Source organism: Gracilinanus agilis, chromosome 5 (genome assembly GCF_016433145.1).
Source record: "Gracilinanus agilis isolate LMUSP501 chromosome 5, AgileGrace, whole genome shotgun sequence".
Taxonomy (NCBI): Eukaryota; Metazoa; Chordata; class Mammalia; order Didelphimorphia; family Didelphidae; genus Gracilinanus; species Gracilinanus agilis.
Window position 1 is genome coordinate 152,009,186 of NC_058134.1, and position 14,658 is coordinate 152,023,843.

Sequence of the window (14,658 nt, forward strand, 5' to 3'; positions counted from 1 at the left end):
CTCTCTCACTCACTCTCTCTCTCTCTCTCTCTCTCTCTCTCTCTCTCTCTCTCTCTCTCTCTCTCTCTCTCTCTCTCTCCATTTTTTCCTATGACTTGTTACTCACATTTTTGTACCCAGTTTCAACAAGCCTAGTCCTTTATGTTTAGGATTCCCCTAGAAATGCATGATGAAGGGGAGAGAAGAATGATGAGACATAGAAAGAGAGGGCTCCAATGAGGAAAATGAAGAGTTAAATAAGAATACTGTCTAGTTTGCCTTTTCTGATTTACTTTTTACCTTGGTTGGTTGGTTGTTATCCTTTATGCTTGAAGAAGACTAAAATGGCATCACTGGTGATGTCTTCTGACTTGTGCACAAATTTGATTTAAGTGAGGCAGAGTTGCACCAAGTTGTTGCCTTAATCTCTCTTCCAGAGTCACCCAAAGACCAGTGGCAAGTCAAAAAGTCAGCTGGTGATGGCTAAGGATGCAGGAGTATCTTTGCATTTTCAATATCTGACCAAGTTCTAAGCATTCTATAGTGCCTATTTCCACTGCCTTCATGGCCACTGTAATAAATTGTTCTCATCTGCTCTTTCTGCTGGGGGATGTCTTCACAGGCTTGGCATAGACACCTTCCTAACTTGCCAATGGTTTTGAAACCTGTCAATTACCATGGTTTTCCAGAGAATAGCCACTGGGCATGCTACAGCTTCTTGGAGCCACAGGTGAGAGCTGGGTGGCAGGTGGACACCAAAGGAGGATAAGCAGCCCTGAAATGATCTAGACAAGCCCTCATGCCAGAGAGAGGTACTAGTCTTCCCTGAATACCCCCATACACCCCACTTACCTCTTAACAGATCTTAAGAAGATAATTTCAAGTCTGGCCTCAGACACTTTCTAGCTGTGTGACCCTGGGCAAGTCACTTGACCCCCATTACCTAGCCCTTACCACTCTTCTGCCTTGGAGCCAATACACAGTATTGACTCCAAGATGGAAGGTAAAGGTTTAAAAAAAAGTTGGGTCCACACTGAACATACTCTATTATCAAGGCTAGAAACTATAAAGTCAAAATATTGCCCCCATTGAACTCATCTGATCAGAACCTTCAAGATCATCTGATCCGGCCCCCGTATTATATCCAACCACTCTACCAGGTTGAGGGGCATATTTGAAACAACAAAACAAAAAACCTTCTGTCTTAGAATTGATACTAAGTATTGCTTGCAAGGCAGGAGATGGAGAAGGGCTAGGCAATTGGGGGTAAGTGACTTGCCCAGGGTCCCACAGCTAGTATGTGCCTGAGGTTCTGAACTTAGGTCCTGATTCCAGTCCTGGCTCTCTATCTACTGAGTCACCTTGCTCAGGTCTTTTTGACTCTATTCACTGTACATCATCATCATCATCATCCTCTTCTTCTTCCTTTTCCGCTTCCTCTCCTCCTCCTCCTCTTCCTTCTTGTCCTTCTTGTCTTTCCTCTCTTCCTTCTTGTCTTTCTCCTCTTTCTCCTTCTCCTTCTCCTCTATTGTACCTTTGGATTTACAAAGCACTACCCTCTCATGCTACCTTCTGACTCTTGCTTTCCTCCAGATGCTGTTTATGTAGTTCAATTCAATTCGATTCAGCGCAATAAGTACTTATTGAGCATCTCCTAAATGCCAGGCACTGTGAGAATATGCATTGCCCTTTTATCCTCCACTGAGCAGAATTCCTTTCATGTACACCCACCAAGTCCCAGAAGCCAGGAGAATAGACAGTATACATACCTCCTTTTTTCACCCTATGACAAAATAAAAGATTGACATTAATTACCAGGAGACTAGTGCACATCACTACACACATAACCAGATGGGTTTCTTTGGGGAGCTTCCTTCAGAAGTATAATATTTCTTTCTTAGGCAATCTCGTTCTACCCCCATTTGATAAATGCTGCCTGTCTTATCATATTACAACTCATTTTCAGAGAGATCAGGCTTAGTTCAGATTTTCTTATAGGCTTCCTTTTATTAAATAAACCATATTAGAGATGATTAGCTTTGGGAGTATATGTTAAAATGGAGATGTTCATTTGCACATTCAACATGAGAGCCAGAATCGCATGCAGGTCCTGGGCTCCCAGTAGCTCCCCCTCCCCATCCTGAGACATTTACTATACCTAAGCTCCTCCACGGATCACTGGCATATCTGTAAGCTTAACAGTCACTCTCCTCCATTCTATTATAAAACTAAAGCTGCCAATGGCAGCGATTTCCCCAATATGGTACGGCAATGGAATGGACGACTCATGCCAAATCCTCATGCTTTTCATGATCTAGTCATTCATCTATTGATTTTAAACCACTTGAACAATACTAGAAAATATCCAGGATACTTCTGTGAAACGCATGTTCATTATTATCATCCCATCTTTTTTTTTTTTGGTCCAAAATTATAATTTCAATGGCATAGGAAATCTCCAATTTGAAAACTCCTTTCCCTGGTACAGGTTGGCTACTCATTTGTAATTTATTGATTTGCCCAGGTGCCTGATGTATGGAGAGGTTACGTGACTTGCCTAAGGTTACTCAGCTAGTATGTGTCACATTCAGAACCTGAACCCAAGTGATAGCACTGGCCTTTCTTCCTTTCACTATACCAGAAACATAGTTCATTGCCATCTTCCCTTTGGGTAAAAAAAAAAAAAAAAAAAAAAAAAAAAAACTAACCTTGTATAATATTCACAAAATTCATGTTGAATAGAACTAAGATTAAAACCTAAAGCTCGATACCCTAGGAATCAGCACTCAAGGCCGCCATGCTACTTTATTTTAGAACTCATCACAGGAAGGCAAGGACAATCAGAAAAGGGTTCATCTACCATAAATTAAGAATCTGTGATTTCCACAACATGGTAACAACACTACCAACACAGATCAGCAACTTCTCTACATAATAGTAAATGGTCTTCATGAATTGCTACGGGCCAGCAAATGAAATGAAACTTCCTGCTATCTGACCCTTTCCAAACTTAATTAAGGTAGCCCTCAGATGGCAGACATATAGTCTGTCATCATCATACCAATCCCTGAAACATTGGTGGCATCTTCCTGAGCCTAAACTTTGCCTGCCCAGCCTTTGAGAGCACAGGATCAATCAGTCAATAGTAAGCCTTTATAATATAACTACAATGTGCCATTCACTGTGCTAGGGGCTGAGGTGACAAAGACAAAAATGAAACTATATTTGCCCTCAAGGAAATTATATGCTACTGTAAGGTGTTTGGGGGTGAGGGGAGAGAACAATCGGTTACATGAGGCATTAAAGCAGGGCTTTGATGGAGGAAGCCTGCTAAGAGTCTTTGAAGTTTTCTCCAATTCCATCCCCTACTTTTTAATTGTAATTTTTTTACTAGAGCCAGAATTTCCTCCTTATATGGATCTAGCAACCCAGAAACCTCCTTTTCCTTTGTAGATCATCACATGCTTTGCAACTTATAGTTTTAATGAATTGCTTGGGCCACTAAGAGACTTACTTGGGGGGAGTCACATAACATGTGGAATTTGAACCCAAGTCTTCCCAACTCCAAGGCCAATCCTCTATCTACTACACTATGCTGCCTTTCTAGTCTCTTTCTAAATAGAAAATAAATAAGTAAATGTGCTTTTTTTGTTACTGCTCAAAATAGTCAGAGGCACAATTATTAGAAGGACTAATTCTATAGATTTCCTGCCATATCAGTATAGGCCATTTTTACCAGGGAAAGACAAGGAAAGACAATTAATGCAGAGCAATTAGAAGGTATTTTTGAGCCTGTGCAAAGCATGCATTTCTTTGCCATCTCCATGCCCTTTTCCCTCTCCCTAGGGGGCCTGGGTTAAGCAGGAGATTATCCTTTTCATAAAGTTGGTACAACTGGAATCAGTTTCCCTAGGTGGTAGAAAGGACCAAGCTCGCAGAGTGACTTACAGTAATCCTTTGTCTTCCTTGGGCTTGAAGGAGCAGTGTCTTCGGATGAATTTCACCAGTAGGAAAAACTGGTATCCCAGGAGAACCAAGAGTAGCATGGAGCCCACAGTAATCACAAATGGTACATACCAAGCTGATGAGGAATAAACATTTTCCCTCTGAATCAGGTAGGTGACTCTGGGCTTGAAAAGAAGAGGGGGTGGGGGAGAAGGAAGAGGCTGATGGCCATATTTTATATTATCATGGTTGGCAAAAATTAAAGCTTAGATTTTCTATTCATTTTGTTTTCATTTCCATTTCTACTCATGAAATTTGCTTTAGAAATTGGATAGTTTTAGAACTAGACTTCTTTCTGCTTCTACTCATTTTTATCTCATCCTTTGCTCTGATATATATATGTATATATATGTATATATGTATATGTATATTCCTCCCCATGTATCCATCAGTTCAAAGCCCAGAAAAGTTAAGGAATATATGAGGACTGGCAATCTCTACTTTAAACTTTATACCAGTCTGGCTTCTCAAGAAGGCACACACACATACATGTATACATGATCATGTGTATACAGGCACATGTATACAAGCATTCATATACATATGTATGCAAACCCACAGAGTATGTGTGTATACATACCTGTTTATTGGAATATATGTTAAAGGGATTTTCTTAATCTCTCTCTCTCTGTTTCTTTAAGAAGCAGGAGAGGATTTCTAGGTGGAGCAGAGCTCTCCTCACTTTTGTCAAACTCTTACCATTTAACTCTTACACATATATGTAATAATATTTGTGTCTGCATGTGTGTATACATCTATGTATGAATGTGCAGTAGATAATATGTGTACATGTGTAGAAATACATATATGATTACACTGGCTAAGGAAACTTTTTTTATTAATTATTTTTTTTAAACCCTTACCTTCCGTCTTGGAGTCAATGCTGTGTATTGGCTCCAAGGCAGAAAAGTGGTAAGGGTAAGCAATGGGGGTCAAGTGACTTGCCCAGGGTCACACAGCTGGGAAGTGTCTGAGGCCAGATTTGAACCTAGGACCTCCCATCTCTAGGTCTGGCTCTTAATCCACTGAGCTACCCAGCTGCCCCCTTAAGGAAACTCTTGATAAGAAAATTCCTTCGATCAATGTAAATGTGCAACTTTTCTACAACTTAACATCATGGAGAGTTGCTTGATACATAGAGAGCTTGTGTGTATCAGGGCAGGATTTGAACACAGGTCTTCCTGAGCCAAGGCTAGTTGTCTATTCACTATACCATGCAGCTCCCCAAAGAGTGAAGCCCTCAAATCTCATTGGCCCTTGTCAGCATCTGCACACTCCCCAAACTGTCTTCTTGACACGTATTTCACTGAAAAGGCATAATACCACTCCAGTTTCTCTTGATCTTTTAAAGAGAGGTTACACTAAGAAAGGTTCCTTCAGCTGCATACTATTGCTTCAAGGTTAAGGAGAGAACTGGGTACAGGCCACACAGTGACTGAATTTCCTTCTGCTTTATATTCTGTGAGAGGGCAAGAGAATACTTACCACCCAAAGATGGGTGACTGGTAGTGACTAGAGTGATGTCAACTGGACATAAAAATCTGATATTAGCCAAGTTATGACTAATTAATGGCTGGTTAAGACAGAATAAGTTGTTGCTCAAAGCCTTTTATGAATGGAGCAGCCAAGGCATCATCCATTTCCATCTGAGCTTGACGCCCACTCTTCTTCCCAGAATTGTCTGGCTCTAGCATACACGAGATTGCATCCCCTACTACACCTCCTAGCCATTGACATCTTCTCAAGTCCATAGCATTTCCTCCAGGCTCAAAGAGCTCTAGCTAATTGACAGAGCAACGTGGTTGGAGATTGTGGATGCCAAGACCCTTACCATGGAGGTGGTGGTGATGACTGTGGTTGGTGGAGGGATAACTTCGATATTTAGAGTCACTGTTCCTGTTTCAATGAAAGCTTCCGCTTTCTTCCGACTGGTCAGTAAGTTGTCATCTGTTATGTAGACAAGTAGCTTGTAGTTCCAGTCTTTATCAAAACCACTGGAATAATCAAAAGGGGTTGCAAGCAGGAGGCTTGTGACATTTGATCCAGCATTGGGAGAGAAAGTGAAATGATTGTTCTTGTTCCCTGAATTTTTGGAACAACATCATGGAGGAAGGAGGTAAAGAGAGGAGAGAGAAAAAAAGGAAATAATAAGGCAAGTAGGGATATATTTTAAAATATCTCAGATGTCATTTCCTCTAAACTCATGCCTGAGTAAGAATCCATATAATCAATCAATCGATCAATCAATCAGTCTATCAATAAGCATTTCTCAGTTACTTACTAGAAGCCTAAGATAATGTTCTAGGACCTTGAAAAACAAATACAAAAATGAACATCCCTGCTCGCCAAAGATTTACAGTTTATCAGGGTAGACAACCTGTGCATCTATGTGCATGCATATGTACAGAATAAATATGAGATAGATACAAGGTCATTGAGGGAGGGTAGATACTAGTAGTTAGAGGGATCAGGAAAAGTTCCTGAAGAAGGTGTTGCTTGAGCTGAATTTTAAAGGAAGTAAGAGATTCTATGAGAAAGATGAATAGACAGAGCATCACGGTGGAAAGGCATCAAGTGGGAACTTTGAGTATCATGTGTAAGAAACAGCAAGAAGGTTAGTTTGAATACAGCAGGCGTGTGGAAAAAGGAATACTGTATAATGATTCTAGAAAGGTAAGCTGGAGCCAGATTGTGAGAGACTGTCAAAGCCAGAGGCGTTTGTTTCTATGTGATCCTAGAATCATTAGGTAGCCACTGGAGTTTATTGAGTAAAGGACTGATATGATCATATTTGTACTTAATGAAATCACTTTGAGGACTGCATAAAGAATGGAATGGCCTGAGGAGAGACTGGACGAAGGGAGGCCATGTGGAAACGTTTGCAAGATCCCTAACCAGTGGTCAGGTGGTTGCTTCTCCCTGAAGATTATTGCTGCAAGGCAGTTCTTTCCTCCTCAGGGCCGCTCTGATTGCCAACCTCCCAGAACTCCCCCCGTCCCACTCCATCCTTCCAAAAACACTCAGGCCTATTTTTTGGTGAACAACGTGTCTACTCCACTGGTGACATCCCTAGCCTCAAAATGTGTTTTAAGTTAGTTTAGAAACAGCAAGTAACTCCCCAGATATTCAGTTTTGTCGAGGCTTAAAATAAAAAGGAAAAAGGACACATGCTATTTGGCATCACTGTGGTAATGCTTGGATAGGAACTAAATTACCTCCATGAAGGCTCTTCAGGGATTTTTATCTTTGTCATTATAAGCAGTTACTTAAGGAGGACAAAAATAAAAGCATTAGGATAGTCCCTCCCCTTTGAATGGGAGGATACAAAATCTATATAGGACAGATCCAAAAGGGGATGGAATGGGTGTGCAGGAGCAAAGTTTGGAAAAAGCCAGGAAGTGACGATTGCAGGTCTACTAGTGGACCTCAGAGTCCCACAGCAGAGTCAAGAAGCCAGTGGGAAAGGGATGAAGAGGATGAGATCAGCATTCACTTAGTAGTGACATCAGAAGGAGACTCACTCTTGATAGATTTGGTAGCTCACCCAAGTCATTCCCTTATGACTTTAAAAATGGACAGAACCACAATCTTTTTATTATTTTATTATTTTTTAAACCCTTACCTTCCGTCTTGGAGTCTATTCTGTGTATTGGCTCCAAGGCAGAAGAGTGGTAAGGGTGGGCGATAGGGGTCAAGTGACTTGCCCAGGGTCACACAGCTGGGAAGTGTCTGAGGCCGGATTTGAACCTAGGACCTGCTGTCTCTAGGCCTGGCTCTCAATCCACTGAGCAGCCCCCCACAATCTTTTTAAAGAAGCTGTGTTCACATTATAGTGGTCTTACTTACCCAGTAGCTCATGGTTAAGGTCAAGAGGAAGGGGCCATGAGGCTCTGGGGGACCCAATCCTTGCCCACATGATAAAATAGCTGTGTCTTACCAGTATAATGGTTCCACCTGATCAAAAAGAGTCATGTGTCTGACTCTTCATGGCTCCATTTTTTTTTCTTTGCAAACATACTGGAGTGGTTTGCCAATTCCTTCTCTAGCTCATTTTACAGGTAAGGAAACTGAGGCAAAGAGAGTTAAACGCCCAGGGTCACACAACTAGTAAGTGTCTGAAGTCAGATTTGAACTCAAGAAGATGAGTCTTCCTGACTCCAGTCCTTGCACTCTATCTACTGTACCATCTAGCTGTCCCTCCAGGATCAGAACCCACACATGGTCAATGAGAACTCTCAGATACCTCTAGAGAGGATTTACCAGATGCTGTTGGGACTCTTCCTCATGCTATTAAGCATTCCGGGAATCTTCCCATCTGTTTCCTAATCTTGCCCAATCTTACGTCATCTTCATTCTCTTCCCACTGAATCCTAGACTCACCCCCTAAGACTTTGGACTGCTAAGTGGTACAATGGTTAGAGCACATGCCGGAGTCAAGAAAATCCAAGTTCAAAGCCAGCCATAGACACTTACCAGCTATGTGATCCTGGGCAAGTCATTTAACCATCGTTCGCCTCAGGCTTCATATCTGTAAAATGGGGGGGGGGGGAAACCTATTTCTAGGATTGTCGTGAGGATCAATGAGATAATAAATATAAAGTGTTTCTGCATAGTACTATATGTTAGTTATTATTATGATAAGGAGGAATAGGTGATTGTTTTCACCCTAGTCGGCACAATGAATAGAGTCCTGGGCTTGGAGTCAAGAAGACTCATTTTTCCCGAGTTCAAATCTGGCCTCAGACACTTACTAGCTGTGTGATTCTGGCCAAGTCACTTAACTCTGAAGGTTTCCATTTCCTCATCTGTAAAATGAGCTGGTGAAGGAAATGGAGAAACTAGTCTAGTAGCTTTACCAAGAAGACCTCTGACAGGGTCAACAGAGACTTGGACACACTGAAACAAGTGAACGTCAGAACTAGACCTCTACATGGCTCCCTGACCATTTCCAAATCATGCTGAAATATCCTCCCACCATTCTCTCTCCCCTTTTCATATTGTATCTCCCCTTTAGAAAGAAAGTTCCTTGAGAGCCAGGCTCTCTTTTTTTTTTTTTTTTTTTTTTTTTTTTTTTTTTTTTTTTTTTAATTTTTAAACCCTTAACTTCTGTGTATTGACTTATAGGTGGAAGAGTGATAAGGGTAGGCAATGGGGGTCAAGTGACTTGCCCAGGGTCACACAGCTGGGAAGTGTCTGAGGCTGGATTTGAACCTAGGACCTCCCGTCTCTAGGCCTGGCTCTCAATCCACTGAGCTACTCAGCTGCCCCATAGAGCCAGGCTCTCTTATTGCTTATCTGTTTATTTATTCCCAGCATTTAGCAGAGTGGCTGACTTTTTCAATGACTTTTCATTCGTTTCAGTCATTCACATCTGAGTAAGACCTATGAGGTTTAGTCATATTGCCTGCATCCATTATATTCAAGTCATTTCTCCAGTGGCTCCAGACTTGTTAGTGAGTGAAAACTAGTAAATGGAGCAGGGGATGTTGCAATTTTCTCTCTCTTAGCAGCAGGGCTCACCAAAAGGCCTTTGGGGTCTTGCTGAGTATGGATTATTTTCATCTTATAAGGCTTCCAGTCTGGAGACAGTTTTTACCTCTGGGTTTTGTGACGCACAGACTTGGTGAGAGCCCCCACTGCTTTGAGATCCTGCCACTCCACAGTTCAGTGGGGAGCGAAGAATAGATTTTCTTCTTTTACTTGGAACTGTTTTGCTTGTTTGGGTTTAAATCTCTGGCTTTTAGCATTTCATTAGGGAAGTTATTTTTGGTCTAATTTCCATTGAGGGGTATTCTTTCTTTCTTCCTTTTTCCATGGTACTGCATTTTTAAAGAAAGAAAATGAATGGGGCATAGGAGAATCCCAGAGGGCAAATTTCTGAAAATGCATTTAATCCATTATTACCCTGACAGATGACTCTGATTCCCTACAACCCATTATAAGCCCTCAGAAGAGGAGGTGCTCAGGGAGTCGGTCTAAAATGAAAACACAATGAAACGAATATAGATTCCCAAATCCCAGGAATAGTCTGGGCATTGGGTAGAGGAATCGTCATCAATGACATCGACTTCCTACCCACTGACTCCTTACCTTAGGCAAACTGTGGCCCACGGGTCAGGGGAAGAGAAAGGGGAGCAAGAAGGAGCAGAAGCAGGCCATGGATGCATCAGGCAAATTTAATTTTCCCTTTCCAGCCCTTCTGGCCTTACTTAGTATCTCATTTTCACAAGTTCATAGCCTAGATCAGCCCATAAGCACAGCCACTCATTCTTCCATATTCAGTGATGTTGTCATGTCTGAAGGCATTGTGCTGTGCACATCTTCCTGACCTTCCAAAAGGGCTTTCTATAATTGTTTGAGGGGCTTAGGAAACTATATATATATATGGATACATATACTAATTGACATATACATACATATATATTAATTTGTATACTACTTAGTATATATTTATAGTATACTTATATATGCTTAGTATATATATTATATATTTATAAATGTATTATAAAAGTGAAAGATAAAGAGAAGGGGAATAAGCATTTATATATCTCCTACTATGTGCTAGGCACTGTGCTAAGTACTTTTTATAATTTTTTTCATTTGATCCTCACAATAATATTGCAAGGAAGATGCTATTATTACCCCCCCTTCATTGTTGAGGAAACTGAGCCAAACTAAGGTTAAGTGACTTATCCAGAGTGCCACGGGTCATGTCTAAGGCAAGATTTGAACTTAAGTCTTCCGGATTCCTGGGCCAGTGCTCTAGCTGTTTTGCTACCAACCCTTTCCCTCCCTCTCCCTCTCCCTCTCCCTCTCTCTCTCCCTCTCATATGAATACACATATGTATGTACTAATTTTGGTTATATGTTAATTTGGATGAAATTTGAAGATGCCAAAAATTTGGAAGGATAGCTAATATGCTAGATGACAGAGTCAGAATTCAAAAATATCTGGTTAGGCTAGAATACCAGCCTGAATAGAATACTATGAATTTAATAGGGATATATGTAAGGTACATATGTGGGTTCAAAACCCCAGGGATACAAGCATAAAATTAGAGAATCGTGGCAAGGCAGCAATTCATCTGATAAGGAACTAGGCATTTTAGTGAAAGACACAATCAATGAGTCCACATTGTGATGTGGCAGCTAAATTAGCACAATGCTTATCTACATTAAGAGAGACATAATATCTAGGAAGGGGAAGGTGATGCTACTACTTTGTTACCCTTGTCAGACTATTATGTTCGATTCTAGTTAGAACATGGATAAGCTACAGGGGATCATGAGAGACGAACTCTAGTGGGGAAGGACTTTGAGTTCTGCCCTTTAAGGACCATCTGATAGAAATAGGTGAATCTAGCCAGTAGGAGAAAAAAACTTAAAGAGGGCATGATAGCTGTCTTCTAATATCTAAAGGTCTGTTATATAGAAGAAGGAGTCAATTTGTCCTCCTTGGCCCCAGAGGATAGAATTAGGAACAAAAGATACAAGTTGCAGAGATTTGGATTTAGTCTTGATGCAGAGAAACACTTCCTATCCATGAGACCAAGGCCAAAGTGGAGCGGCTACCTCTGGAGATTGTGTATCCCCCTAAGTTGAGGTTTTCAAACACATGAAGATTTCTTGTTGGGAGCATTGTGGAATCAATACTTATTTGGATGAGACTAGACGCATTGTGAGGTCCTGACTGAGATTCTGAGTCAAACACTATACCTTGGCCAATGAAATAGCGGAAAGATCTGGGGCTGGAATCTTTGTCAACACACATTAGTTTGAAATTGTGAATGTTTGTGCCAACTCTTAGATCCACAGGGATTGCCAGGAAGTAGAAATTTGGTTCACATGTTGGTTTTTCATCATTTTCATCAAGAATTTTCACAGTCACCTAGAGAAGGGAGAAGATCGCCAGTTCGATAAGGGATTCCCAATCTCCTCCACAGAACCGTCTTTCTCATCTATAATAATTGGACTTTTTAATATATGTACATATGAAACAGCTAAGTGGCACATTAAATTCTTTTTTAAAATTTTTTTATTTTTTAGAAAAATTCTTTCCATGGTTACATGATTCATGTTCTTGCTCTCTCTCCCCCCACCCTCCACCCCCTATAGCTGACGTGCTTTTCCACTGGTTTCTTCATGTGGCATATTAAATTCAAAACCCACCTCAGACACTTACTAGCTGCCAGCCTCAGTTTCTTCATCTCAAAATGGGCATACTAATAGTATATATTTTCCAGGGTTATTGTAAAAATAAAATGCAATGATATTATGTGTGATCCTGATAAATCACTTAACCTCATTTGCTTAGTCTTCCACTCTTCTGCCTTAGAACCAATACTTCATATCAATTCTAAGACAGAGGGTAAGGTTTTGGTTTTTTTTTTTTTTAACACAAAGATATTGGTAAATCACTTAGTAAATCTCAAAGGGCTATATAAATTTTAGATATACAAAAATGATGCCAGCTTATTTTCCTAGGAAGAGTTGTAGATTTCCCTTGTTACTTCTTCCCTACTGTTGTGTATGGCCAAAGAGGAGTCTGAGTTAAAGATGTCGTCTACGGCCACAGTAGACCAGATACAACCTGTCCCACGGAGATCAAATCTAGGACTCTGATTTCATTACCTTTAGTCTCTAACCAACTAAGCCAGCCAGCCTCAGAGAGTAGTTAGAATCTGATCTCTTTCACTGTCTTCTTCCAGGGCTGCTAAATTGGAGTAGAGCCTGGTAGGTCATTCAGTTCAATTTCTACCTTGATCTACAACCATTTTTTAAATGTGGGCAAGTTTATTCTAACTTTGGAGTTTAAGCATTTCAACTACTTCTGAGCTTAGGACTGAAATGAAATTTTAGCTTACTCAGTCTCCAAATCAGGAATCTATTGATTTTTCAGAGAACTCTACACAATCCACAATTAGTCTCAGATTTAATACTATTTATTCTCTTCCAAGCCCACAAGTCTGAGCCCTCGGTTTCATTAAAAAAAAAAAAAAAAACCAAACCCATCAAAACCCATTGGTTCAAAATAGGTTGTTCCAGGGACTGGACTTTGTTGGCATTTAGTTATCATTTTAATTTCTACTTCATAGGTGGAGAAATTAGAGAATTTCATTTTGCTCAAAATCCCATGGAAAATTAGGAAGAAAGTTGAAAAATGAACTTGGGTTCCTGATTTCTTCCCAAATGTTCTCTCCACTTAACTAGACTGGCTGTTAGTTCAGTTTATATTTCTTTCATACTTCTCTGAGTTTGCTAATAGAATAGGGGAAGAAATGATTCCCTGTATGTATAGTCATCCCATTATCTTCAACTACTTTTAATTACTGACAGTGCAATTGATCCAGTGGCTGCCCGCTTTTCCAGATATGCCTCTAGATGTGACATATCCTGCTACAGCGTCTAAACAATAAGAGTAGGAGTTGTGAAAATGTGTATTGCTGATAGCAAAGCTGGAATGAGCAGAAAACAAAAAGGATCTTGACCCATCATCCACACTCCACTCTTCATCTGCTTCCTTACCTGGTTTCAACTCTGTGGAACAAGAGCCCTTCACAGGATAAATTCATCACTTCTACACTCACTACTCTGCTACTAACTCAAACCTCGATTGACACCACCTCCCTCAGCTTCTTCTCCCCTCTGATTGGAAGGCTAAGTACCAAACTCCTCCTAATACCTTCCTTTATGAAAGTCAGAAACTGAACTCTCAGCTCCTTACTACACTTTGCATCTACTGTGCTTTCTGGTTTCAACTCCTTGGAACAAGATGACTACTGCACCAGGTGGTACCCCCTCATGTCCTTCTCCCACCCCACCACTCTCCTGCCTCCTTTGGTGTGTTGTTTTCTCCTTTAGATTGTAACTTCCTTGAGGGAAGGGACAGTGTTTTTATTCATTGTATCTCCAGCTGGTAGCTCTGTACCTGACATATAATAGGGTCTTAATAATGCGGATTGGATTGGATTAGATTGACTTGGGATAGGGAGAGAGGCTGGTGCATTTCCTTCCTGAAAGGACACCCTTATTTCCTAGGATGATCATCATCCCCCATCAGACAACCATTTTCTGCTGGCCCCTTTGGCCATGTGCCTTAGCCACCACCCAGAGAACTATATCATCTGAGCTGCAGAGTATCACAGTCATGTCCCCTCACCCCACTGGGTTCTAATCTGGAGGTACCTCTCTGGGTTCATCTTTCTCCCAATTCCTAAAGGGGCCAAGGGCCAAACTGGCTCCTCTCCTGTGACAAACTGTATCTATAGGACTTTTCCACTTTCCTCACTCAGTTATTTTTGCCTGAAGTGAAAAAATGTCTAATTACTGTATCACAGGTGGGTGGCTATCCCAGTCCCTTTTTTGGTTTCCCAGCCCTCTGGGAATGCATCCAAGCTCACTGTCCTGGGGGATGTTTGTTGTCCATTCGAATTTATTAATGGATTAAAGAGATAACTTGGGAATTAGGTGGTCTGCCCATAGATTCTAACTGTTATCTGGACTCAAGATGTGCCTTTGGGCAAAGGGACTTTGTTTCCATTTCTACCATGGGATGTGATTCTTGCTGCTGGCTACTCTCAGTCTCCTGGAAACCCTGGAGTGCTGTGGACTATGTATTAATCCCAATCCAGGAGCTATAGGTTATGTATTTGGTCATCAGCATGACTTCTTGCT

At 41.0% G+C, this 14,658-nt stretch overlaps 1 protein-coding gene across 1 annotated transcript in view; it reads right to left on the reverse strand.

The window, feature by feature from the left end:
- The window catches only part of CDHR3 (cadherin related family member 3), a 113,219-nt gene that overhangs the window by 11,905 nt on the left and 86,656 nt on the right, over positions 1-14,658 (reverse strand). Inside the window, exons 13-16 of the mRNA XM_044679048.1 lie at positions 11,701-11,872; positions 5,816-6,066; positions 3,928-4,109; positions 1,749-1,762 (exon numbers count right to left, since the gene is read on the reverse strand). Of these exons, the coding sequence (XP_044534983.1) occupies positions 1,749-1,762; positions 3,928-4,109; positions 5,816-6,066; positions 11,701-11,872 (619 nt within the window). The remainder of the gene's footprint in view (positions 1-1,748; positions 1,763-3,927; positions 4,110-5,815; positions 6,067-11,700; positions 11,873-14,658) is intronic.